The 27,362-nt window shown below is 43.4% G+C and overlaps 3 protein-coding genes across 5 annotated transcripts in view; all 3 read right to left on the bottom strand.

Annotated features, from left to right (window-relative positions):
• Window positions 1-581: 581 nt before the first annotated feature.
• LOC310817751 (uncharacterized protein) lies at window positions 582-3,818 on the bottom strand. The gene is made up of 2 exons (XM_083688450.1): window positions 2,727-3,818; window positions 582-2,581 (listed from the first exon to the last, which is right to left on the bottom strand). Exons 1-2 carry the CDS (start codon window positions 3,433-3,435, stop codon window positions 1,596-1,598), a joined length of 1,695 nt encoding a protein of 564 aa, XP_083544576.1. The 5' UTR covers window positions 3,436-3,818; the 3' UTR covers window positions 582-1,595.
• Window positions 3,819-6,150: 2,332 nt separating this feature from the next.
• On the bottom strand, window positions 6,151-10,919 carry LOC310801148 (LRRN4 C-terminal-like protein). Its single transcript, XM_083665142.1, has 2 exons — window positions 10,846-10,919; window positions 6,151-9,759 (listed from the first exon to the last, which is right to left on the bottom strand). The coding sequence occupies exon 2, from the start codon at window positions 9,752-9,754 to the stop codon at window positions 9,011-9,013; it is 744 nt and encodes a 247-aa protein (XP_083521268.1). The 5' UTR covers window positions 9,755-9,759; window positions 10,846-10,919; the 3' UTR covers window positions 6,151-9,010.
• Window positions 10,920-25,313: 14,394 nt separating this feature from the next.
• The window catches only part of klhl13 (kelch-like family member 13), a 29,359-nt gene continuing 27,310 nt past the window's right edge, over window positions 25,314-27,362 (bottom strand). For all 3 annotated transcript variants that reach the window (XM_083687830.1, XM_083687829.1, XM_083687831.1), the window contains one exon: window positions 25,314-26,536. In XM_083687830.1, the coding sequence (XP_083543956.1) occupies window positions 26,049-26,536 (488 nt within the window). In that variant the 3' untranslated portion in view covers window positions 25,314-26,048. The remainder of the gene's footprint in view (window positions 26,537-27,362) is intronic.

Here is a 27,362-nt window from a genome sequence, read left to right as displayed (position 1 = left end):
AGGAGACTGGTGTGCCGTGCTTGTGACCATCCCGTGCGTATGTCAGAGGGTGGAAGTGTCAGGCTGTGGTTGGCAATGTTTATATCTATTTCTAACCTTTGTGTGCTACTGGTTTTCCATGTTCAAAACATTGCTTCTCCAGTCATATCCTGTTTCCCATTCTAGAACTGTGTCAACATTATATGAGGGCCTTATAATGGAAAATGCTGTGTGCATGAGACTGTCATTATAATCAATAAATGGGGTGGGAGGGCCTTGAGTCACATCACTAGTTTGTGAGTAGTCTGTGGGCGAGGGTGTGTCTACAGTGCCAGCTCCGTCTGGGAGGGTCTGGGTCACTGCCCTGGTTACTTGTGTGGAAAATGAGTGGATCACAGGCACATGGCTATCACCATAACACCAGTCTGACCACACCAGAGAGACCACAGAGGACACTGTTTACAACCCTCTCTCTGTTAACGAGGAACGTCTTACTTTTAATATGCCTGAGCTGAGCTCCAGTTAAGATCATGAAATGTTCTGTTCCTGATCACATGAATCAACTACAAATGATTGACAGGACAGTGTTGACAAAAGCCCTTTAATAATATAACATAAGGAACAGGATGCATGGTATGGATAAGAAAGACATTTTAAACACAGGGGTCAAGCCAGTCATAGCAAATTTTTAGCAGGAAGGACATTTTCTTTATTTCAAATCGACGTGCAAAAATTAACCACAGAACGAGGAACATGACCCTGTTACCTTGGGTCCGGAGAACCCACAAAAAGACTGGATTAACCTCCAGTTATGCATTGAAGTATATTTTCAGTATTATCAACCCATTGACATGGGTGTAAAATGGTGAATGTAAATGTTTCAATAATTGCATGAGGTCCAGTATAGCTTACAAGGTTCTCCTTTGTTATCATATGAGGACCATACACACAGAGCCTGATCGCTAAAAAGGCTGAGACTGAAACTGTGCTCTGCTGCACCATGGTCAGAGAGGACTAATTTCAGATGGAGATGCTTTCACTATTCTGTCTGAACTGCCGAATACAAGGAAGAGATAGAACAAATGCATGTGATTATTACATACTGGTATTTACATGACATAGAATTAATAGTTGCAAAGCAACTGTTACATTGTCATAAAATAGTCTTTGGACATGGTTGCATAACTCCATTCCATCTCCACATACACTTGATGAGCACCAAAAGGGATGACTGTTTTAACAAACGTGGCTGATATAGTAGGTTGTTTGAGTTGTAAGAGTGGAGACTACTAACAGGAACTGGAGGGGGACATGATACAGGGTGTACATTTTATAGTCTAAAATCTACTTTCACATTTATAAGATTATAAAGCACAAAGGGATGTCAGAAGGTCAGGCACATTACGTGTCTCTGAAAAGAATAGGCTACTCTGGTTACTGAGCAACACTCCCAAGGCTGTGGATATATACAGTATAGATAGCCTGTCTCTTTAGACAAAAGGATGGAATGGAGACTTCCTCACACAGTACAGCAATGGAATAGACTCTCAACGCTCAATCTACAACAGAGTAGACAGTGGACAAAAGGATGATCACAGCTAGCTCCCTAGCCAATCCTACACACAGTCCACCACAGACCCGTCCTCCCCCTCAGCCCCCCACTCCCCAAACCTCATCTGAGGGGAGGGCGCAGCAGGGTGAAGGTTGTCGATATCATCCATGGCGTCTGGGTCAATATCATCTACAGTACCCATGGCTGCATCCATGTGGCCAGGCTCATCCCGGTGTGTGCGGACGTGCTTGCGCAGTGCCGCCGGCTCCTTGAAGCTGCGGTTGCAGAAGGGGCAGGAGCAGGGCCTCTCTCCGGTGTGGATGCGTTGGTGGTGCTTCAGGTGTTGCAGCCGACTCAGACGTTTGCCACAGATGGCACACACATAGGGCTTCTCACCAGTGTGGGTACGCCGGTGCTTGCGCAGGCCGTCTAGATGGCGGAAGCTGGTGCCACATTCAGAGCAGGAGTAGGGCTTCTCACCTGTGTGAATCCGAAGGTGGGTTTTCAGGGCTCCTGACTCACGAAAGCGGCGGCCACATACTCCACATGGGTAAGGCTTCTCTCCTGTGTGAATGCGGATGTGCTTCTTTAAGCTGGAGATCAGGCGGAAGGTCTTCCCACACTCCAGACAGAGGTGGGGGCGATCCCCATTGGGGTCCACTGCTGAGTCAGAAGTTGACGGTCCTGCTGATTCCACTGCCCTCCTTGGGGACACGTTGTCACTCCCTGCAGCTCCGGGGGACCTAGCCACTACTTTCTGTCCTTCCAGCCCCCCCTGTGCTGGGGCACCAGCACGTGGCCGCATGGATCTTGGGTGGCGGAGAGGGTAGCCGAGGGAGCGTGATGAGGCATCCTCCTCCACCACATGGATGTAACCAAGCTCACCCACACTCTGGGCAGACTGCTCAGTGTCACCAGCTCGCCTGTCGCTCCGCCCTCCTGGCCCTCTCCTGCAGGCCTGCCCTGGACCTTGCACTGGACCAGGCCCCTGCTCCTCTTTGATCTCAAACCTCTGTCCTCCACCTGCCCCCTGCTGAGGCCTCCTCTCTTCTGTGTAAATGAAAGGACAGAAACATGATGAATGATAGTCAGACTTCAATTGAATGCCATGAATAATTAAGTAGTATTTACAAAGTACTCTAAATAGGTGATTCCTTGCAACAAACCGAAGAGTTTGACATAATTGATCCATTACCTGGCTTGGTAGAGTCTGTGCAGATGTTAGGTGTGTTGGTGGCATAAGAGTCCAGAGAATTATTTGTCACAGAGCCATCTGGTTGGATTGAAAGCTGACACATTTTGAAGTCCTCCCTCGAGTCAAACCCATGAAGAGACTCGCCGAGAGAGCTACCAAGCTCTAGATCAACCCCTGAGACACAACGGGCGCCAGGACTGTTCACATTTCGGGGACTTTGACGATCCCTGTCCATACTTGTATTTACAGAACTCATAGACGGCAGAGAAGGGGCGAAAACTGATTGACCAATGGTCTGTGTACCCGAGAAAGGGACTTGCAGCTGGTCTATTAATTTTTGTGCGCTGCAAAGACATTCCTGCAACGTCCTCAATTCCCTCTCTGACACTTCGAGACGCACTTTGAGTCTTTCGTTCTCTTGCTCTTTGTTAACCAACTCTTGCTGGGTCTCGTTCAAAACAAGTACTACCTCGCCCAACAGGGTATCCACTGCGGCCGATAACGTGGTTTGAAAGGTTGGGGCCAGACGTGTCTTCAGTGAAGATACTGTCATATTGCCCTGGGTTGCTATGGGATATCCATACCCAATTTTCTCTACTTTGCGATCGAAACAAGAGTTAGAGCCAGGACTTTGTTTACGATCGGCACCACTGATTGTGCTGCTTGAAGTATCCAAGCCACTACAATTGTTAGTCCGCCTAGAAGTCATCGCTAAACTGCAGTGGTCAGCTTGCGCCTGTCAAGAATAGGTATACGTTCTTGACAAGTCAAGATGATGTGATTTATTAGTAGTTATAGAAAGCAAATCCAATGATGTGTCGTTATGTCTTAAATAACGTTGTGATTCGCGTCCGTTTAACACGAAAGCTTGCCAGCTAGCTAGCTAGCTAGCTAGCTAGTTAGCGCTTAGTAAATCCAATATAGCTAGCTACTAACAGTCTCCTACTTACTTAGCCTTGTAGTTGTTGACAACTTTACGCATAACTCAAGCAGCAAATAATTGTTGGTGCTCAATATAGTTAATGTGCATCGGGAGTTGAAGAGAAAACTCCCAATCTAGGTACTGTGTGGTCGCTCTTTCCTGCTATCGCTGGCTGTCCATCAGAGGGCGGTAAACTGTCGCACACCAATGACGTCTCGCACAATGCGCAGTCTATTGCAACTTTTCTGCGGCTCCTTCTCCTAGCTCCTTGTCCTTCAGCGAAGAGACTAAATAATAATATGCTGCTCTCGGATTCGAAGATATACGATAAGGTATATATAGAAGAAATATGTTGATAGAGTTATTAGGACTTTAACCATGTTGCCTGCTGCAGCTACTCTCTCTCCATTAAAATAATATGAGATAGGCAAAGGGTCCAGCGGCGGGTATGGAACTTGACCCGTCCGACAGACGAGCCATCATACAATCCCAAAAGCTACAGTTGGTTCATCTGCTAGCCCTTTTTTGAGTGAGGCAGTCCTACGCTTATATTTGGTTCTTTATTGGATAGAGACAGGAAAGTAAGGAGGAGAGGGCATGTCAGCAGAACATGGGCCCGATTCGAACCGATGCCGACATCAGAATTATTTTATTTGTCCAAGTATATTTGCACATACAGGAAATTGACTTGGTGAGGTTGGTGCATGGACATAAAAGAAACAAATAGCAAGAATTGAAATTTACAAAATAGCAAAATATTAACAAAATAGCATGGGCATACCTGTGCACTGTTGGCCATGGTGCTAGTCCACTGGAACACCCCAGGCCACATACTATTTCGATTAATGTTGTCGGACACACATAAACTCAGCAGGCACTTACACATCAACCGTTCCAAAGTGTTTTGGGGAACAGAAAATAAAACCACATGAACATATAACGAACACTTTCAGTTTCTACTATTTGATGTCATTTCAATGAATGAGGCCTACTGATTATAAACCAAACGCAACTTCAAAAGCAGGTTGTAATACTCGTGTAAGTTTTTCCATGTATTTCATTATTTGTAGAATAACAATGTAAAGCTTCAAACCTATGTAGCCCAATTCTTATGAAGTTTGCTGCCCCTCAGTGGTTGACGTGGCATACTGCATTTAGTCAGCAGCGGGCAGCCGGCCTACCGTAATCATAACGAAGTCAGCAAAGCAACGGTCTATGGGAGAATATGTCAACTTTGATCCTTGTCTTGTCCTCTTCTGATCCGACATGTGCTTATCGTCTCAGACAATCTTGTTAAATTAACAAAACACCACATCTTCAATGGATGCTGCACCATAATATAACGTTAAAAACTTAACATACTCTAGAAATGACAATAGCCTACAGTAGGCCTACACTGAAAAATCTAAGCACATGTTGAGTAGGTAACACGCCAAAACATGCTCTAAAACACTCAAAAAGCAAACATTTAAAGTTAAACTACAGTTATTATTTGTAACACTTATGTCACCTGTCTTCAATTTATTTTGTCTAGTGTACTTCAATTACAATTCAAATGTTCAAATACATGTTGATAACTTAGTTCAAATCTTACAGTTCCCCACCATGAAGCTCTAACAAATAGCAAAGATAAAGGTAGTGGCATCATATTTTTGTGGAAATAATAGAATAGGGGGGAGAGAAGGCCAGAGATGTACTACTACTCAACCCTCTCACCGTATCCAGCACTACATAACTCCCCACACAGCGGCCCCTCGCTCCAAGCCTTATTAAACGCCCACATTAGTCACATTGGGCAATACATTCTATTTTGTTAGTTCCTATTCAAACAATTTCCCCCATGCCGTGACGAATGACATTTCACACAGATATAGAGCACTGAAGTGTGACGTGGTGCTTTTTCATCACATTTTCTGGAGAATTTCTCCTAGCTATATCTGACGTCACTTTTCCAATTAGGTCAGTGAATGACTAATGTCACCATGAACGAAAATGGTAAGGTGCAGCAATGACTAAATCCAAATATTGCAAAGTCACGTAAAGTAAGTAAAGTAGCAAAGTTACGTAAAAGGATGTTGATTCACTGTCTTGTATAACCATAGAGAGACAATGGAAAATAACTGGGACAACGTTAAAACCAAACGTTGCACAGTAGAATGTGGTAACACCATCATACCATGTTAGTTTATAGTTCCAACATTGTTACATTGTTTATTATGGGTTGAAAAATACAAGTTTCCTGAAAATCATCAGCATTTGATGGTCATCACACAACATTGTGACAAGGTTACATGAGGTTCAGATTTTGCAGAGAAATGATCAACTTTTTAGAAAAAAGTTTATAAATACTATAAAGATATTCCGTAACACAGAGAATATATTGACATTTTGAACATTTATAAGAAGAAAAGGTTATTGTTGTAATAGTTTAGAATGAACACATGCTCAGTATGTAATAGAACATAATTATACCCCACCAACATTTGACAACTATGCTGGGAAACAGGCTAATCAGGCCTGGTATTCACCACAGGAACTGATTTTTACCACACCCAGTGATGGTTAGTGATGTGTGACAAGAACTGTCGAAGAAACAGCATACAGGTTAAACACAAAAAACAAACAATGCTTTATTTGCCATGCAATCAACTGTCAATCAATTGTTGGGATGACATATTTTTGTTGTTGTTATTTTCAGCTGTAAGATGGTCTGATGCTGACCATCAGCGGCCAATGTTAAGACAACTTAAATGTTTAACCAGTGTGCAATCATGTAGCAACTTTAGATGATGAGCATTAAATGACAACCAGTCAACGTTGAAAAATAACCATCACATGAGGTCTAATAAACTAATAGACTAATCAACAACCATCAAAAAACTATGTAAATCCAACATTACAAGGCTGAGAGCTCCCACGTCCAGTAAAGGCTTAATAGAGTTGTTGATTCTGATTCCGTCCCCTATAATCACATTTTGAGGGCTTGTGTCGACGAACTAAGCTTTCTGATGTTAAATGGGAATATTGGAAATTACGTGCATGCTTGTGTGCAGGACAACCAAAGGAAAATACCCCTTCAAGATTTAGGCTATATTACGCAAAGTCACAGGCGCACGAACCACACCCACCCACACCCACACAGCACGGTCAACTTTTCTACACTGTGACATCATGTGTTCTGAAACTTCTACTTTAGTAATAACATGTTTACAGGCTTAAAATAAACGCAATTGGCTATAAGAAGCAACACTGATAAATCAAATAAGCACTACACATTCCAGTAACTTTTCGGTCATACGTTTGAATAATTGTCACCAATTCAGAGGCGCTACATCATTCGTGGGGGACAACATGTTTACTGTACACTTGTTTTGTATTTGATTCGAGAGTTCTAATGCCAACGTGTTCTATTGAAATGATTGGATACCCACACCAAGCAATGCTTTTTATTCATATCTTTGGAAAGATGTTTGTTACTGCTTTCGTTTTTATTCACACAAGAGGTGTTTGTGTGTAGATACGAAATTATATTTGTGTTTGTGTTTTTTGTTTATGGGTCATGGTACACATTTGTGAGTTGTACTCTTATTATTTACAATAATATTGGCAGTAATATATCTCCATATCCACTGTCCGTCAAACGTTTACTGGGCTGTTCTGTGTGCGGTTCTCTTGTCGGTTCTCGGTTCTCCTGTCCTTCCCTCAAGGTGTGCGTTTTATTTATTCTTATTCAGTGGGGTTTTATAGCGGTTGCCCATCCAACGTTATTGGTGCATCTACATCTACATTGGTGCATTGGTGCCACCTACTGTGCTGGAGTGTGGGCCAGAGACAAGGATGAACTAAATCCTCCCGAAACATCTTTAAACCTTTTCCACTACCAAAATGACCACTTTGCAAGCCCACGAAGTTTCTTCTGGAACTTTAAAAAAATAAAATAATAATATGATTCTCTTATTATTCCAATTCTTTCGATTTTTCGGTATGCTACTCCTCCTCCAGCTGTTAAGCTATTCACACCAATCAAACTTTAAAACGTGCAGAGAGGTCTAACTTGAGTTGCTTACATTTATATATTTTCAAACTCATTTTTTTTGTAACTCAAAAACTCCTATCTTTTAACATGGTGGAATGTTGATTTAGGCCAACATTCTGAGAGCCCCATTGTTACTGCAACTGCTATGAAACTTTCACAACTCTTGAATAAAAAAAACAGGAGACCTACAGAACACATTCTTAGAATGCTAAGAAGCTTTGCTGCTGGTTCTACCCCACTAAAGCCACTCTAACCACTCAACCAACCAACCCTCTACCCACTCCACTGAACTGCCTCTATCTATCTATCTATCTATCTGTCTGTCTGTCTGTCTATCTAACGATCTATCATCTATCAATTCATCTATCCAACCAACCAACAGACCAGCCAACCATTCATCCATCCATCTAACCAACCAAACTAAACCTGCATTGGTGAGGTATCACCCCTGACCAATGCAGGGGTGAGGGTTGAGGAGGAGGGGTGAGGCTTGACTAGTGCAGGGTTGAGACTTGACCAGGGGTGGGGCGAGGGCTGATGTTGTTTCCCGGGCATTGTCTCACAAACTCATTCAATAATGTTTTAGTTTTTTTATTATAAAAAGCTAATACCTGTACAGCATTGTTGTATTGGGAAAAACATATAGCTCACTATATGTTTGTACTCTTATTGTTGTACTATTGTACTGTTAGAGTACAATAACCCTAACCCTTTTTGGTTTAACAGTTACTTAACTATATCTTCTCTCACATCTCACACACACTGTATTTGATGATGAGCAAGAAAACAAACAGTAATAACTTTTTTCTAAATGTTGATGAATTTCAGTATGTTTTCCACTGCTCTCGATTCACCTACTACTGCTGCAGCTGTTTTATCATCATACAATGTACCCAGTTTAAGTTATGAAAATAAGTTGAGTAATTGATTGAATTGAGATATTTATCTGTCCAGAGAGAGATAGCTCTACTCTAGCCTGGTTTACCAGGGTTCTAGGCAAGACTAGCACTTTTGGATAGTCCACATGTGTGCAGGCCTGAAGTTAGAGCTAACAAGCCTGACCTGTCCTCTCCCTCTCTCTCTCTGTCTACCATACACAAACATTCATGCGCCTTGGTTGGACTGCGAAGTAGCAACAGCACCATTTGTGCCAGTTCTACCGTAAACACAAACATATTTTTCTTGTAATTATTGTGAATAAAGCACATACATAAGATCAATATACATTCTCTTGGAGCAGTCTCACAGTCTCTCCTACACAGTCTCTCCTACACAGTCTCTCCTACACAGTCTCTCCTACACTGAGATCTCTCAGTCTTAGTCTTCTCAAAGCGTGTCATCTGTGTCCCGTGTGGAAATCCTTGCATCTGCTTTTCTGCGAGCCCTGAGCCTCCAGAGCAGGACAGCGAGTGAGAGGAGCAGAAGGAACCCCAGGGCCCCTCCGATCAGCCCTGCTTTGAGGGCCACATTGCTGTCCTCAGGGGGCTTGTAAATCATACAGGAAAACTCTGTAGGGGCGCTTACTCCTGCATTATTCACTGCCACCACACAAACCTTCATCCCCCGCTCCACCTCCCCTACAGCACCAGTCCTCTTGCCCTCCGCAAACTCCAGTGGCTCCTGTGCATCCACCACCACTCTATAATGGGTCACAAATGAATATGGCGCACACCACCGAACAACCACCTCTGACCCCTCCTTAGATAGTCTCTTGAGGGTGGGAGCTGCAGGGGCCTCCAGGCCCAGACTTATCCCTGGACACAGGCAGCCGCTGGAGTTTGCTAGCTGGGCACAGGGGAGCTGTAGCTCCAGGCAGACGTCATAGTCACAAATCTTAGGAGCTGTGTACTGCGAGGGGCCAGGGTTGGGTTGACTTGATGGGTCATGGTCCTCATAGTCACTGTAGTAATCATCTGGTTTGAGCCCCAAATTGTCGTACACACGTCCTCGCGGCCTCACTGTGTGATTTGTCCCTGAGACTTCTGAGGGTGTAGCGAAGGCGGAGTAGCCACTGAGGAGGGCCAGTAAGAGGATTACAAGGGGAGGTGGAGGATCCCTGTTGGCTGGCATGGCATCTGGAGATTACAGAAAGTAACATTCCATTAGAGAGTGTTTGACAAATTATCTTTTTATGAATCCCACTGAAGGCATTTGGATTAGACATAGCCTAAGCACGTGGCAAGCAAGCCTCTTTCTGATTTCTCAGAAATATAACAATTATTTATTATTTCATACAGTTTTATGGACCTGCATGAGATATTATATGGAAATATGGGAGTTTACTTCCCGGAATGTGGAGTTATTGTGTGGCACAACAATCATATTTGATTAAAAACAACAACAACGAGCTAATGTGAAACACAGAGTTTTGCAAACTATGGAGACTCAACCACACAATGAATAACACACCCTAACCCTAACCCTAACTGAATGGTAGAAATCTGAACAGTAACTTGGTTGCTTGATTTCTTAATATGGTCACGCCAGTTATGTATACACAGTTTTTTTCACATTTGTTGAAGATTGGGAGCACTTAGGTATCTGAATACCAGACTATTGCACAACAAGTCTGAGGCTATACACACCCGTGATAGAGAACAGCCGTGTCAGCTGGATCTAGTTACAGGAGAGCTGCCAGTACCATCTCCACAAGACTCTGTACAAATACTCTACATTTACCTGACAGATGCCCTTGAAAAATAGACACGGATGACTGAACTTACTAATCAATCAGCAGACAGAGCCCCCACAAAATACTGTACGTAAGATTTGTCAGGGTATTAATACAAACTGTGAGGAGAGACGCCTCAACACAACATAAACACGTGTGGTACGCCTGAGTTAGATGTGTATCAATACATTTCAAAAAGCTCTGTAAACCTATTCATGTTTTCTCTAGTGACAGACACAGAATAAGGAACAGATCATGAAAAGTAAAGAAAATAAGTAATTTTTCTTCTCTAGCATTGTGACTGCCTATGGCCCCTGGTCCGAGCATTGATTACTTTACCTTATGATGACCGATGGATAGATGATTCACTTACTTAAACAAATGTATTTGTTGTAAGTCGCTTTGGATAAAGACGTCTGCTAAATGCCATAAATGTAAATGTAAATCATGCTTTTAGATTGATGAATAATGTATAAAAACATCAGATTACCAGTTGTTTTTGTCCTTAATCACTTTTGAAATCGTATCCACTTTGCCTTTGGTTCTTCTCCCTCTCTGTTCTTCTTTCACTCTGGCCCTCTTTTTATAAATTCTTCCTAACTCCCCAACAATCGCCTCCTTCTTTTTGCCCTCCCCCTTCCCCCATATCTGCTCCACCTCTCTCTGTTCCATGGTGGTTTGGGAGTGCGTGTGTGTGTGTGTGTGTGTGTGTGTGCACCTCTCCCTCACTCCCCCAGTACAGTATGTGAGGTAACTACTGTGGGTTGCAGTCAACTGCAACCCACAATCATTCTTATTGCATTCCATGGACATGTGCAGGTCTTTTCAGAACAGGCCATGTTCGTTAATGAGGCTCTGTCTGCCTTTTAGGGCTGTAAAAGCATGAATGGGATGTGGGTGATTCTGTGTACATGATTGGCACCAATCCCTCATCCTTGACACACGTCAGTGGCTCCCAACCCTTCTGGCCCCCCTTATCTGGCTTCACTGACTGAATGACTACTTTACAGGCACATAGGCTGTCCTACCATGGTGGATAGAGGCAAGTGCACAGGGGTTAAACGTGGTCAGATCTGTAACGAGCTTGACTGGATTTGTTAGGAGATGGGAGTGAATAGTTCACATACAGTACAAGAGAGGCCATGCATTACCTTAGAGAGAAAATATAAATGTGGTGGGAGATTGAGTTTAATTTTACTCAACTACAAAAAGTATAAGCAAGGCCAAGAAGGCCATAGAAGAAAAAACCTTCATCTTTAGCATTACTTAAACACATAAAAACAAAATGTGGTAAATAATGGCCCCATGGAGCTGAGGTTGCAGAGGGGTGTGAAAAAATATAGTCTGAAAATTTAATAATTTTTGCTGTGAAACCAAGAAGGATTAGGGGCTTTAAATGGGTTACAGTTCATCCCAGCTCTCTCTTGCCCACATCCTCTGTCCCTTGGTGCCTGGAATGTGCAGAGACACTGTCATAGTCAGTAACTAGCTAGCTCTGCTCTATTGATTGAATTGAATGACAAAAATGTGGATTCTAAAGGTCGTTTGTTAGCTCAATAATCCTTATTAGGGAGTTATTTCAGAGTGCTTACCACACCAGCCCACTAGAGCATTGCAGTCTGCAGAATTGGTGAGGTGTGGCTTTTGTAGAAGCTTATTTTGGCATGTTAGCTGTGATGTCAAGGTTCACCTCTCCCTGCCCTAGCCTATAAGCCCCACTCTTTGCCCTGCTCCCTCTCTCTGTCTACTTCTTTCATCCTTCCCTCCTCTCTCTCATTTGCTCCACACTCCCTTCCTCTCCACTGTCCTTCCTTCCTTTCTCCATATCCATTTCTCGCTCCTTCCTCCCTCGACACATCTGTTTACAGTTACATGGTGTGGTTGTAAGGGCTGGGACCAGCTGTTGGGAAAACCAGCCCATATTACATATCCTGCATTTTTGAGAGCCTGCTGAAATCACAGCAGTGTTGAGTCCATTAATACAGACACTTTTCTCTGTCATTGCAAGTTTGTATTTGTACTGTACATTGGATACACCATTCAAGTACTGTATGTCCTTTAGAGCCAGACTGGATTAATATCAGGAAAGGTGACTAGCAGAAACTAAGAGAGATCTAGAGTAGTCTGACTCAGGTTGAATGAGTAACTCCTCAACAGGCTATCACCGGCACCAGCAACATCCCCTTTTACAAAAAAAATGGAATTGCCAACATTCTAACATCACCAGACACAGGATCTGATGTGAAGGTACTATAAAAGACTAGCTTTTAATCAGAAGAACAGCCGGAACACATCTGAGTAATGGGATCAGAGTTAGGTTTGGGACACCTCAACAGAAGAGAAGGGGTGCACTGTTATTGTAACTGTAGGCCAGTTTATTGATTGTGGTGGATCAGCAGGGATGAGTGTTGACAGGCCTCCGGTATGTCTCGCCCAGTTCAGTCATGCTGAATCACCCCTGAGCTCCATAATGTACACACGCGCAACCTGACTCACAGTTGATTACACTGGAAACATGAAGGGACATTTCTAACTGACTAAAACTGTGAATCAGCTACATTAGCTCAGGATTGCAGAGCTCATTCCTGGTGCCTGGTGCTGCCTTCCACTGAAACCACAGGGTTACGTGGGTCATTTCAGTTACACCACACCAAGAGCGGGGTGTGAGTGTGTATGGGTGTACTTGTGCTCACATTGTAGAATGCAGTTCTATACTTAACCTCCAGGTGTCTATTTGTGTCACTAGTTAGGGCTGATGAAAGAAGAAATAAAAAACCTATGGCTAATTAGATATTAGCTCAACTAATTATGAACGCTCTACAAATGCACACATCAAAGCCACACATAGGGAGCAAAAAGGACTGAGGGGAAAAGAGAGCTTTTGAACACCAGGGCTCTATGATGTATCATTTTCAGAGGCGTTTGTTAATGCAAAGATCCCACTGGACAGAATCCATCAACTTAAGATGCTTTAATAACCGCACACATCACAGCCATGAGGCGACGTGGGCTCTGTGTTACACAAAGTCATCACGTGTGGCTTCTGATTCACCATGAATCAGAATGACATGACAGCTACAGAGGAATATATGTGTCTATAATAAGTGGTAAACATCACACAGAGTGCTGCAAGCTGTGCACATGTCTGTGACGGTGAGCTCAGTTATATCTTACACCTGTCAAGACTGAATCCTGGTGTCTCTAGTTTGAAGGTGTTGGCCCCACCACAGCTTCCCACTCAGCAGTCACCATGGAAACGTGCCGGCAAGAGAGCTGAGAGAGTTCCACTGCTGACGCAGATGTTCATATCAATTCATGTAGAAATATAGGACCATCAAGCCAAAGTACAACTCTGTGCCATCTGGTGAGGTTCTGGAGGCTTTCAACACAACTTGACTCTCTACAAGAAAAAACTAAAACATTTTATAGACATCGTTTTTTCAAGAGTCTGACAGATGTTAGCTAACATAAAAGCTAGTTGTTTGGAGGATGTGTGCTCCGTATATATGGCTACACAATGACCTGAAACCAAGTAAGTAAAGTCCATGCAGCTTTCGGAGAACTTGCTTTAACCCTCCCTACCCTCTACGCCTGACCCCTACCACCTGGGTGTGACCTGCAATAGTCAGATTGTCTCCCAGAGGGCGTCACAGTGTAGCTGTAGTCTAGCCTGTCAGAGCTCTGAGCCTCTTAGCGGTCCAGTGCCCGAGCAGGTTTAGACTGGATCCCAGTGAGGGGCACACAGGGCCACACAGCTGGGCCTGAGAGAAATACGTCACTCATCAGACGTCCTCCAAAGGGGAAACACCAGGATGGAGGGGGTGTATGTGGAAAAATTATCCTTGGGAATTTCATCCAGCTCTTCCTGTGTGGTTTCTGTGTTTGTCTCCTTTGGCTCTTCGCTGATGTAAACAACAACCACACACTTCCATACGTGTTGATTCTCCCCTGATGAGTGTGCAAGCAGTCTCATTTTATAGTGACCAACAGATTCTTCAACAGCATTTGACATGGGAAATGGTTGACATGAGTGAATAAAAAAAAGACCAAATTGATACCAAGTGTTTTTGAAAACTGATTAACATGAGAACAACATATCTAAATGACTCCTCTAATCGTTGGTAATGATTACCAACTTGCTGATTCCGAATAAGGGACATTGGTTTGCAACATTATCATGTCCACCACTAGATGTCATTATTACAGAGAATAATGCAGAAATTAAAGAAATCCACAAGACATGCTTGATATATTCAGAATATTGTCGAATATGTAGTAAGGGGATACATACATGGTTGAAAAGGAGGTTTCTGTTATGTGGGATACTTGAGCATTCAAAATAAAGCATAATGGTGTAATGGTTTTAAACATGTGTTATAAATGATCATTTAAGTGTGTTGATAAAATATTTTGTGGCTTTATAAGTCCAACCCCTCCCAGTGACTGGGCTCTTTCCTGATCTTTCTATTCACTATTCAACAGACAGGTTAATCCTCTCTCCTTAGTCCCTGTGGATAACTCAATGCAATCTTTTCATAAAAGAGGAGTTAAATGGGAGAGAAGCAAACAGAGAATACCCTAAAATGTTTCCTTTTTTATTTCTAATATGAGGAGCTTGGTAACCGTGGCAACCAGCAGCACTGCATGATTATGCAGGAGAGAGCTGAGGAGGCTGATATTGAGTTCAGCCAGGAAGAGAGGAGTATAAATCACTCTTGCCCACACTCACACACTGTCAACCTACATATCCCCCTCTCTCTCTCTCTCTCTCTCTCTCTCTCTCTCTCTCTCTCTCCTTCTCTCCTCACAAAGTTCCATAACATACGAAGCACTTTTCATCTGAGTAAAGAAGTCCACTATCCTCATCAGTTAAATGCCAATACGCTCTTCCTCAGGGATCTTCTGTCAGACCTGGGAGTGTGCTACATGTCAACATGCTCCCTGCTCTCTGCACCTCCTGAGGGGAATATCCTCTCCCAGGGAAGTGACAACAGTGACCTGGTGAGGGAGAGGAGATCAAGTTGGGATGGGGACAGACCTGGCAGCTCCTTCCATGTATTCTGGACTCCAACTCAGTGTAAGGTTTCAAAACAAAGCCCTTCAAACCCTAGCGGTGGTGTGGTGTAGTGTAGTGTGCTGGGCTGCGATGCCCTCTCCACCATATCTGAGATCTGAAGGTTGACTTGGCAGCAGCGGTGAGGTCATTACTCAGACTGACAGGAAGAGAATGGGTCATACAGAAAGTCCTCTCAATCAACCAACACACCATTTTACAAAAGGGAAAAAGGAGAAAAGGTACCATATGCATTTTTTCAACACAGTGTGTCTTTGGCAGCTCAGTGATAAAAGATTTCAATAAGCCTCATTATGCTTCTGCGCTCCTACCTGCTTTAATCAATAGCACAATTAGACTGTTACTGTAGCCTTTTGTGTAATGTGGAGCTGTGAAAGTGCTTGTGGCCTTACCGGTTGCAAAAGCTCATCAACCTCCTCCTGGGCAGTTAACCATTGAATAATTTACCGCCATTTTGTCACACAGGAAGGGTAGCAGCCAAGAGCTGGGTGGCCCAATGGAAGGCGTCATGGCAACAGCTCCATTCTGAGGAGTGGTGGCGAGCTGCACTACCCTAGATCCCCAGCTGAACACTGGCCCAGGAGCCTGAGCCTGTGCCCAGGCTGGCAGAGTTCACTCTGAGGGGTGGAGGGGAAGGGATGGGAGGGGAGTCGGGTCAGAGAGGACACTGATATGAATATGAGGGCCATGGCAGAGTTCAAGTCATGTCAAAAGAGTTTCCATCAGAAAAGTAAGTATTCAAATACTGTAACTTTCCTGCATGCAACATTTGAATATTTTGCAAATAGTACAAAAGTTAGTGATGCATGAAATTTAGTCCACTCTTCGTTGTACTGGAGGCATCCTTTAAGTACAACATCATGACATATGGACTCAATTTGGAAGACATTTCTCATGATAATTGAAGTCATGAGAACCCATTGTGAAGGTGCCAGCTGACAATTGTATTTGATTAATCGGGGGAGTGTGTGTGTGTGTGTGTGTGTGTGTGTGTGTGATGGGGGTGCAGTGAAGTGGAAGGGAGGTAATGCTGCTAGTTTGAACTTGTATAAATTAACTAGCCATAAGAATGATGAAGCTATATCAGTGGTGGCTGGTGCTGTTCAAAACTAGGGAGGACGTTTATGATGTTTTTATTTTGTTAATGAGCATGGCCTTATTTCTATTACATATTACATAGCATATTGGATGACTTTCATTCATATTCCATTCACCTAGCTCAATGTTACAGTGATAGGTTTAGGCTATATACATACATGCCCCCCTTATACCCATCCAGGCATGCCCCCCTTATACCCATCATGAGGTTGCTACAACCTAAATTAAAATGTATAACGCAGGTGCACAGGAAGAGAGTGTGGATACATTGGAGTAATCAAGGCGACAGTGACACATTCAATACCGCCTTGCACATTCCTGCCTGCACAGTTCACTTTCATAGCAGCCACATACAGCATCACTTTGCTGTTGTATAATTCCTTCTCGCATCCATGCACTCTCCTCCTCTCACCTTTTCCCTTCGCCTGGGGAATTCAGTGCACAACAGCTGTCTGTGGCCAGGTGCAAAAACCAAGCTAAAACTCTCCAAGCTAAATCTCCATACCATAACCGCTACAATAACAGCTAAACAGCCTATGTTGCCACCATATAATGATAGCTAAGAAGATATAACTAATGTGCGTAACCTACAATTCCAATCCATGTTTACAATCAGGTAAAGCAACAAGCAGTTTAGCAGTTACACAGGCCAGGTGACAATAAATAACTAAACCGAAAGCTTTATTCGGAGGAGATGCAGTGTTGGATAGCCGTAGCTAGCTAGCTAAAATAAAAAGCATTCCTCTCTGTTTGAGTCAGATTGTGGAGTAGGCTAAATTATCTGAATTAGCTAAGTAGCCTACGTGGAAGGTAAAAAATACAAAGGAATATTGTTTGATCTCTCTCTCTCTCTCCCCCTCTCTCTCTCTCTCTCTCTCTCTCCCTCTCTCTGCTCTTTCTCCTTTATTAAGAAATTCACTTATTCAAAAGTGTTACATTTTTGTCTTTCTCGCTCTTTGAGTCCGCACAATACTGCAATAGCAGTGCTAACTGTAGCTTATACTTCCAGTACTAGATGAATTCTCTGATCCTTTGATTGGATGAGGAAGTTGTTAGTTCATACTGCAAGAGCTCTGATAGGTTGGAGGACGTCCGTGTCATAATTACTGTGTAAGTCTATGGAAGGGGTTGAGAACCACAAGCTTCCTAGGTATTGTATTGAAGTCAATGTAGCCAAAGGAGGACGAAAAATAGCTGTCCTCTTTCTACACCATGGTGCTACTCAAGAGGGTGCTATTGAGACTACTCTAGACCTTCATTGCAAAACAGTGTGTTTTAATCAGGCATTTGGTGACATGTTAATATATTTAATAGAGTTAAATAAAAGGATAACTTTTTAAATGTCTCACAAATCGCTTATTTTCTGAAATCACTGAGTAGGACGGTCCCCTTCCTCCACTGATACAGATATAGTGGTGGACTGTAGCTTTAAGAGGCTGCTGGCTCCTGTGGATCAGAGCATCAGCTACCAGTAAGCATGAGCTGTTTGGTCTGTCAGGGTACACTCATACTGGCTGACTCAGTGCATGACATCATTGTAAACAACAGCCTCTCTGTAAAAATATACTAATTGTTTGTTTGGTAATTCAGACACTGTTTTGCAGTCCCTAACTACCGTACATTGCCACATTTAATCTGAAATCATATGCAAACACTGAATGTCTGAAAGTCACACTGAATGGGATGGTAAACACAGGAAGTTTGCATGTACTGTACACAGAGTATGCATGTGCTTGTGTGTGTGTGTGTGTGTGTGTGTGTGTGTGTGTGTGTGTGTGTGTGTGTGTGTGTGTATGTTTGGAGGGAGGGGGGGCATTTAGTCTCTGTGCCATGTGATGTCAGCACTGTGATGGAGGCTTTGCACTGGGACTCTGTGATGGGGATAGTAAATGATGTGGCTATAGATATTGCAGGGAGAGTGAGCAGTGGCCCAGGTCTGTGCAGAAACTGGGACACAGACAGTGGGTACAGACAGTGCTGAGAGGGGAGGCAGTGCGGACGTGGGGGTGGGTACTCTGGGACAGACTTGGCACCGTGTCCCAGCCCTGTTCCAGGCTTAATCACCACCCAGCCGCAGTGCTCTCTCCCTCCCCCAGGTGCCCAGCTCCTATGGTCCACTTGAACATAGATAAACCTAACACAGGCAGTATTTATATAAGACAACAACAACCTTCTCCCTAAGCATGTATGAGTAAAGAGATGAAACCTCTCATGCTAAGTGACGATTCTGTGGGCTATTAATGTGGGCTGAGAATAAACCATTATTAAGTCACTAATACAGTATAACTGAGGCATTCTTTGTAGGTTTTAAGATAAAAGGGTCCATTTTACAGGCGATTCGTAAAAAAAGAATTGTGGTTGAACAAATCCAAGGTCATAGCATAGGCTGCAGGCTTGCACTGAGTCAGTGAAAAATAATGAAGAGGTTTGCTTTTGGTATTCATTAACATGAATTAATTACATGAATTATTGTTGTTGTTGCCAAGAGCAACATTCCACTAGCTTGGCAGCACTGCAGTGCACATTTGCTTTGAAGTTGCAGCACAAGTGGAACATTTATTGAAAGTATATTGTATTGGTATTTAATCAGACATAGCATTAATCAGGTATTCCAGGCGTTCTGAAACATTTACATTAATATACAAACAATTGATGTGCTTATTCAACATGGCAATCTGTATGCAATGCACTAGTGAAGGCCATGAATACTCTCTAAGGTTAAAATTTAAATAAGAAAAGGCCAAGTGGATTGCTTTATGGTCCTGGAATAATCTCCAAACTAGAGAGCATGTGGAGAAAGTCCTCCCACTAAAGAAGGCCATTTATCAAAGTACACAGGTCTGCATTAACAATGCACATGATCGTCTGAGAGGGTATTAGTTAACTAATGTAATCTGAGAATTATAGTCATGACAGTTGTTTAAATATTCCGTCATTTCAGTTTTCTTGTCCAGAGATTCTGTATTTAAATAGGATTTCTTGATGAAATACAGTGGGGGAAATAATTATTTGATCCCCTGCTGATTTTGTTAGTTTGCCCGATTACAAAGAAATGAGCGGTCTATAATTTTTATGGTACTTTTATTTTAACAAATAGAGACAGATTATCAACAAAGAAGTCCAGAAAAAACACATTATATAAAGTTATAAATTCATTTGCATTTGATCAAAGGAAATAAGTATTTGATCCCCAAGCAAAACATGACTTAGTACTTGGTGGAGAAACCCTTGCTGGCAAGCACAGAAGTCAGACGTTTCTTATAGTTGGTCACCAGGTTTGCACACATCTCAGGAGGGATTTTGGTCCACTCCTCTTTACAGATCCTCTCCAAATCCTGAAGGTTTCAAGGCTTTTGCTTGGCAACTCGAAGCTTCAGCTCCCTCCACACATTTTCTATAGGATTAAGGTCTGGAGACTAGCTAGGCCACTCCATGACCTTAGTGTGCTTCTTCTTGAGCCACTCCTTTGTTGCCTTGGCTGTATGTTTTGGGTCATTGTCATGCTGGAAGACCCATCCACGACCCATCCTCAGTGCTCTGGCTGAGGGAAGGAGGTTATCGTCCAAGATCTTATGGTACATGGCCCCGTCCATTGGCCCCTCAATGCAGTGAAGTCGTCCTGTACCCTTAGCAGAGAAACAACCCCAAAGCATAATGTTTCCACCTCCGTGTTTGACGGTGGGGATGGTGTTCTTGGGATTGTAGCATTCAGCATTTCTCTCCCTCCAAACACGAAGAGTCGAATTCATGCCAAAGAGTTCAATTTTGGTCTCATCTGACCACATCACCTTCTCCCAAGCCTTCTCTGAATCATTTAGGTGTTCATTGGCAAACTTCAGATGGGCCTGTACATGTGCCTTCTTGAGCAGGGGGACCTTGCGGGCACTGCAGGATTTCAATCCGTTACGGTGTAGTGTGTTACCAATGGTTTTCTTGGTGACTGTGGTCCCAGCTGCCTTGAGATCATTACCAAGCTCCTCCCGTGTAGTTCTGGGCTGATCCCTCACCCTTCTCATGATCATCCTTACCCCACGAGGCAAGATCTTGCATGGAGCTCCAGGCCGAGGGCGATTGATGGTTATTTTGTATTTCTTCCATTTTCTAATAATTGCACCAACAGTTGTCTCCTTCTCACCAAGCTTCTTGCTGATGGTCTTGTAGCCCATTCCAGCCTTGTGCAGGTCTACAACTCTTACCCTGATGTCCTTTGAATGTTCTTTGGTCTTGCCCGTGGCAAGACCAAATACTTATTTCAAATACTTATTTCCTTCGATCAAATGCAAATTAATTTATAACTTTATATAATGTGTTTTTTCTGGACTTCTTTGTTGATATTCTGTCTCTATTTGTTAAACTAAAAGTACCATAAAAATTATAGACTGCTCATTTCTTTGTAATCGGGCAAACTAACTAAATCAGCAGGAGATCAAATAATTATTTCCCCCACTGTACATCATGACTACATTATAGCTACATTGTAGCCTAATCTAAAATGAACATTTTGTCTCAATCCCCCTATTTCACATCAGGTGTACGTGAGATGAATCTCTGAGTCTGCACTGGTCTGAGTAGTATTTAACCCTGAGAAAAAAGAATCTTCACAGAGTGACTGAGCTTTCACACAGTGAGCTGAGCTCTCTAAGTAATTTCTCTTCTCTCTGCTGGTCCACAAGGTTTTCATGCCTGGAGACGCCATGTTACTGTAAAACAACAGGAACCATATCACTGAGAGGCACATAACAGCCATTCTGTGTGTGTGTGTGTGTGTGTGTGTGTGTGTGTGTGTGTGTGTGTGTGTGTGTGTGTGTGTGTGTGTGTGTGTATGTGTGTGTGTGTGTGTGTGTGTGTGTGTGTGTGTGTGTGTGTGTGTGTGTGTGTGTGTGTTGGTCCGCTAAGTCAATAGCCACAGGGGTCAGTTCCACTCACAGCACCCCCGCCCAGCACTGTGTCACGCCACACAGCCTCGGGGGTGTCTCTGTTACATTACCATGGCGACCTCAAAGGACAGCAGCATCCTACCCCAGTACTAGAGGTACAGCAGCAGACAGCACAGGGCGATGAAGATTTATACTCAAATACATACTCAGACATCCCACAGAGAGAATTGGCTGCATGTAGACAGAAGCTAGCCTCTTATGACATATAAAAGAAGCACCTTATTATTAAATTGGGATTAACTTGTCTATAAGTAAGTTATTCCAAAAGCAAACAAATTTAGAGTATAACAGAATTTAAACTTTTTAAACTACTGAAATACTTTGTTTTTCTCTGCTTACATCCAATTAACTCTGGGAACCCAAGGCCATTTCTTGTTTTGCGTTTGATGGGTTGAGTAAGATCATTCATTATTTTGCTGTTGGCTCTACTACAGTATAACTAATGATAGATGACATAGCTGGGTCAGGCAAAGATGACCCAAAACTGTTTAATCACAGCTGACGTGTATACAAAACAAGAAACATCATTTGAAAAGTAGAATATTCTTTGCTCAGATTAAATTAAAATGGCCTGAAGGGCAAAGAATTCGGCAGCATAACAATGATGTCCCTACCAAAAAGAATTAGTAAAATGATTCATACAGGGGTGTAAAGTGAATGTGTGTGTGTGTGTGTGTGTGTGTGTGTGTGTGTGTATGTGTGTGTGTGTGTGTGTGTGTGTGTGTACATGTGTGTGTATGTGTGTTTGTCATGACAAAACTTTCAATTACATTATGTATGCACTGTATGTACATGCGATTTTGCACACCAATATGCAAAATGGGTCACTAGACATGTCAATAAATTTGTACATAAGATCATGACCTTTGATTCAGTGCCAAATAAAGCCCTCAGCACAGCACTAAATAGCCTTGGACTCAATCAACATCAGGGCTCTAGTGATGTGTTAAGAGTGACGGTTTGACAGCAGAGTGGCAGGCCCTTTGGTGTTTACCATGACATTACCTCAGCTATCAGCACACTGTCGTCGTCGTCATCCCCCAGACCCATTTCCATATCCATCTCTTCCACCTACAGTGCTTGTCAGCTGACAGGAGGCATGCCGTTGCTGCTGATAGCCATGTGATGTGCCTCCCTCTCAGCCTTATATAAAGGAAGCAGAATGTAGGCTTGAAGTCACAATTCCACCACCCCCACCTCCATTTACTTAATCCAACATGAGCAATATTTTGACTGACAATGTCACCAAAGTGTTGTGCATACAAACTCATCCAGCAGCCTAGAGAATCTGGGTCATTTGCTTCTTGGGACCAGAAGCCCCCTGGGGACTTACAAAGCCATGCATGTGTGAAAGCAGTGCTGTAAAAACTCACACTGAAATCCACACTTCCCTTCATCTCCTTCTCTCGTGAGTGAACATGCTGACAGTGGTGTTGAAATCCTGGGAGAAAGGCGGGTAGAAAGGAGAGACATGGGAGGCAGTGTGATTTCAAACACCAAAGCAATCTCCTTGCTTTCTGTTGTTCGGTTAACATTGGATTAACATTTCGGGAACAGCAAACACCAAAGCTACAGACTGGTGGTGTCTAGCTACTGTATATTGTACATTATTTTGATGTGACAAAATTGTGTGATGGCTATATGAAATACCCCACGTTGGAGGTTACTGATGTGAGGATGGATTTTCTTTTCTCACGTGTCCTTTATCTGTTATCCACATGAGTTTCATTAAGATATTAATTTATTTTAAAAGAGAGCCCTGCCCAAGACATAGCAGCATAAGAATCACGTAGTAGGCTATAAGATATGTATAACGTTCATTATTGCACATATTACATGATGTGCATCAATGCAAATTCTCCCAAATTCCCTTTCACCTGTCTTCCCTGAGGGGGAAGAAGGGGTCAGGGGGTGTCAAAACACACATCTAGCCCCCCCACCATGAAACTGTGTGGCACATCCTCTGACCTTTTCACAGTCTGTTATGTATGAACACAGAGGATAATGAAGTGGGTCAGAGACAAGGGCTGTCTTGGATTATGGATCAGCGACCCTGGAATACAGGGTGAGCAAATTAGTAGAAAGGGATTTTCACTGGAAAGCTGCTGATTGATACAGAAGGAAAGAAAGACTCAACTCCACACTCAATGTCATGTAATTGGTTTTAATTCAAAGAAAATAGACGTTTACATCATTGATACAGTATTTCATGTAACGTTGGATAACTAACCCCCTCAAAAACAATTTCATAAATCTGAGCTTAATTCTTATCAGTACAAAAAAATGCCTGACACATCTTCTCCCCCTCGCAGCCACTTATAATCAATTAAGGCATTACCATATCCTGCTCCTCAGAGAATACCAAAGAGCTGTGCTGAAGCCTGGGCTCCACTGTAACCTTGGCCCATTTTAACACCACTTAACATCACAGAAACATCCTTGCAAAGACAGGACAAGCTCAGCTTAATCTACTGTATACAACAGTGACCATCCAAAACACACACACACATAGTTAGCAGACAAGCTTTGAGAGATACAAAATCATTCTGAAAAACATGTAATATGAAATCATCAACATATTGTTCATTTAAAAATGTAACTACAAAGTCAGGTTAAAATGTATATCATAGTCACTGAATGATTGTGATGGAAGGACACTGCAGTAAGGGCAAACAAGTCAACCATGATGTAGTGCACATGGTTCCTATACAGAGAGGAAAGGCACTGTCTCTATCCACATCTTTCAGTGAACAAAGGCTGTCGCTTCAGTGTGGCTGTCAATAAACAGAAAAAAAACAGGAGTCCAATCCTTCAACTTCCCCACCCGACCTGACTTGTTATGCCCAGCACCTTCCCCTGCATCCCTGAGGGCCCCTTGTAGCCTGCCCTTGAACTGGAATTGCATATTGTGTTAAAATTAGCCCAGTATAGTGGTGGCCTGAGGTCCAGGGGAGATGGAGGAAAAGTGACAGAACAGGACAGGGGCAGGTGGTGGAGATAGGCCACATCCACTGCATAATCTCCTCAATCATTGACAATACTCACATCTTCTAAATTCACATGGTGGTGGTATAGGACTCCAGTACCCTTGCATATGAATACACTCACCACACAAAACTCACCTGATATACCATCCATGGCCACCTTGTCCTTTGCTACAGCGTGTAGCACATTTGTTCGTGTCGGACACCATATGCTGCCAGTGAGGTTTTAATGGACCAGAGGCAGGTGGCCAGACTGTGGGTGACCTTACCGTCTGTCTTTGTGCCAGGTGAGGAGGCAGTGGCTGAGGAGGATGTTGCAATTCAGTGTTCAGTGCTTATCCAGGTTGGTATTACAGTAGGACTGGGACAGCAAACTCAGTGGATTAAAACTGTGGGGAAAAAAAAGCTAAAGCCTTTCTTCCTTATCAGATTAAGCTACTAAAGGGACTAGGATGCATAATGATTTCATAATGAGTCGAGATGAAAAACAGTAAGTTTCTGCTTCATCACAAAAACACATTCTAGGAGGTTCTAAAACAGACCTATATTTGAAGAGCTTAATTCCAAAACACTATATCCATTAATACAATTTTGGGTAATGTGATATCATTACAGGTCTAAATCATCAAAATGAATTACATTTACAGAAATGTGACTGAGCTCATAACAATGGCAACTGTTTATGTATATAGCTGTAATAAAATAAACTATCAATTAAATCAGAAAGAATGTTAACGTATTAAATTGGTGGATATAGCGATTTGTGAATCAAAAATACATAAATCTTAAATATAAGTGTGCATCAGATTTATAAATGCTGTGAAGTAAACAGAAAGTAAGACAACACTTAAGACAACGAACAGACTTTATTTCAAAATCTTCTTTAATAAATTTAGAAAACACCATTTTGTTAACGGTTTCATAGCAATAGCAGGAAAGAACTGAAACTGAAAGAGGGAGAGAGGGGGTGTGGGCCAACCCCTGAGTTTAAAACCATCTTTGTGTAAGGGTTCATCTGCTACTATCCTGCCCCTCTCTGGGGACAACTGCCCCTCTCTGGGGTCTACTGCCTCCATCCTGCCCCTCTCTGGAGACAACTGACCCAATCTGCCCCTTTTCCGCCCCTCTCTAGGGTCCGCTGGCCCTATTCCGCCTCTCTCTGGGGTCCACTGCCCCCATCCTGCCCCTCTCTGGGGTCAACTACCCCTATCCTGGCACAGACTAAAAGACAGTCAGTATGGTAACCATGGTTTTTACCCAGTAAAACTTGTAAAGAAACAGGACATACTGTAATAAAATTCCAAAGACGTCAGGTAGAAAAGTTGAATTGCAAAGTCACTCTTCAAGTCAAGGTATTTCCTGCCAAAATATACCGAAGATGCAACATTAACATGTAATTAGGTTGCCAAACCATGTCTGTATGTGGATTTCATCACTAGGGAGAGGGTTCTGCACAGCTTTGGGGAGGGAGGGGGGAATTCAGGGATGCAGTACAGATGTAGTCCAAAGAGGAAGTGCAAACAATGTCTATAGGGTGTGGGGTGGGTGGGGGGGGGGGGTTGTGGGGGTGTGAGCGGGGTGGGCTCCCCCCCCTCATTCCTCAAGGTGCTGAGAGGGGCGACTCTCTGGAGGGGGAGCCTGTGAGGTCCTCAGGAGGGAAAACTGTGAGCGTGCAGGCTCGAATTCCACCTAGCGACTCAGGCAGGTCAAACACTTTGTGCCACTCGTCCTTTTCGGGGTCATACTTCTGCACTATCTCCACCATGCAGCGGTTGTTCCAAGAGTAACCGCCCACCACGTAGATCTTGTTCTCAAACACAGCCACGCCCACATCGCTCTGGCCTCGCAGCATGGCGGCGATGGGCGTCCACAGGTCCAGGGCGGGGGAGTAGTACTCACAGCTCAGCACGTCGTCATAGTCGCTGGTGCCCCGGAAGTGATTCCCCCCGATGACGTAGAGGCGGTCGCCGACAGTGCACATGCAGTGCAGGCCACGTACCGTGGTCATGGGTGCTTTCTGAGTCCATTTGTCTGCATCCGGGTCAAAGCACATGAGCTCTTTCTGGAAAGTGTCATGAGTGATTCCCCCTGCAACACAAGTAAAAAAAAAAAGAAAAAGCACAAATAAGCGCTGGCACTGATCTCTGGAGGTTTAAAAATAAACCCTGGGGTCTAATTAAAAGCATTTAACTGAGCCAAAGTGTACACTCTACAGTACCGAATGGTAACTCTATCCTCCTGTCAACCTAGACCTACATTCAGCTCTGCCACGTTGAGCAGGGACACGGACAGGGACAGGGTTGGCCTTGAACAGCCGCTGGCCTGACAGTCACATGGCCGGGCCATAGCATGGTGACTGACCACGCCGGGCCATGAAGGACAAGAATTAGGCTAGCACTGGAACGGAGGTGGGGGGGCATAAGCTCTGGGGTGGAAATTGTTGCTCTGTTGTAATCCTGTACTCCTGCTCCACCAGACTCCCCCCCCCCCCCCCCCCTAGCCCCACCCACGACCTAAACTCTGCCCTCAATCTCATTTAAAAAACTCTATTCCATTCCCCTCAACAGTGGAAAAGCTCTCCATAAAGACACAAATACAAATATGCACACACGCCTAGCCTCAACACTTAGAAGGACCAACAAAACACTGACTGCACACATTCACACCCACAAACCCTCTCCTATAAATACTGATCAAAAATAATGAGCACTAAAGTGCAGCGCATGTGTACATACATACATCCACATGTACGCACACACACAGAGCAGTGGTGGAAACATAGGAAAGGATGAGACACACAAAGCTGCGGGAGAGTGGTGAGGGAAAAAAAAAAAAAACAGGACATGTCTACAGGGAAGGCTGAAAATAAAGAGGAACACAATCCCAGCATGCATCTGGGTGGGAGCCAGAGCAC

Source organism: Argentina silus (assembly GCF_951799395.1).
Source record: "Argentina silus genome assembly, chromosome: 2".
In the NCBI taxonomy this organism is placed as follows: Eukaryota; Metazoa; Chordata; class Actinopteri; order Argentiniformes; family Argentinidae; genus Argentina; species Argentina silus.
This window is presented reverse-complemented; position numbering and strand designations above follow the sequence as displayed.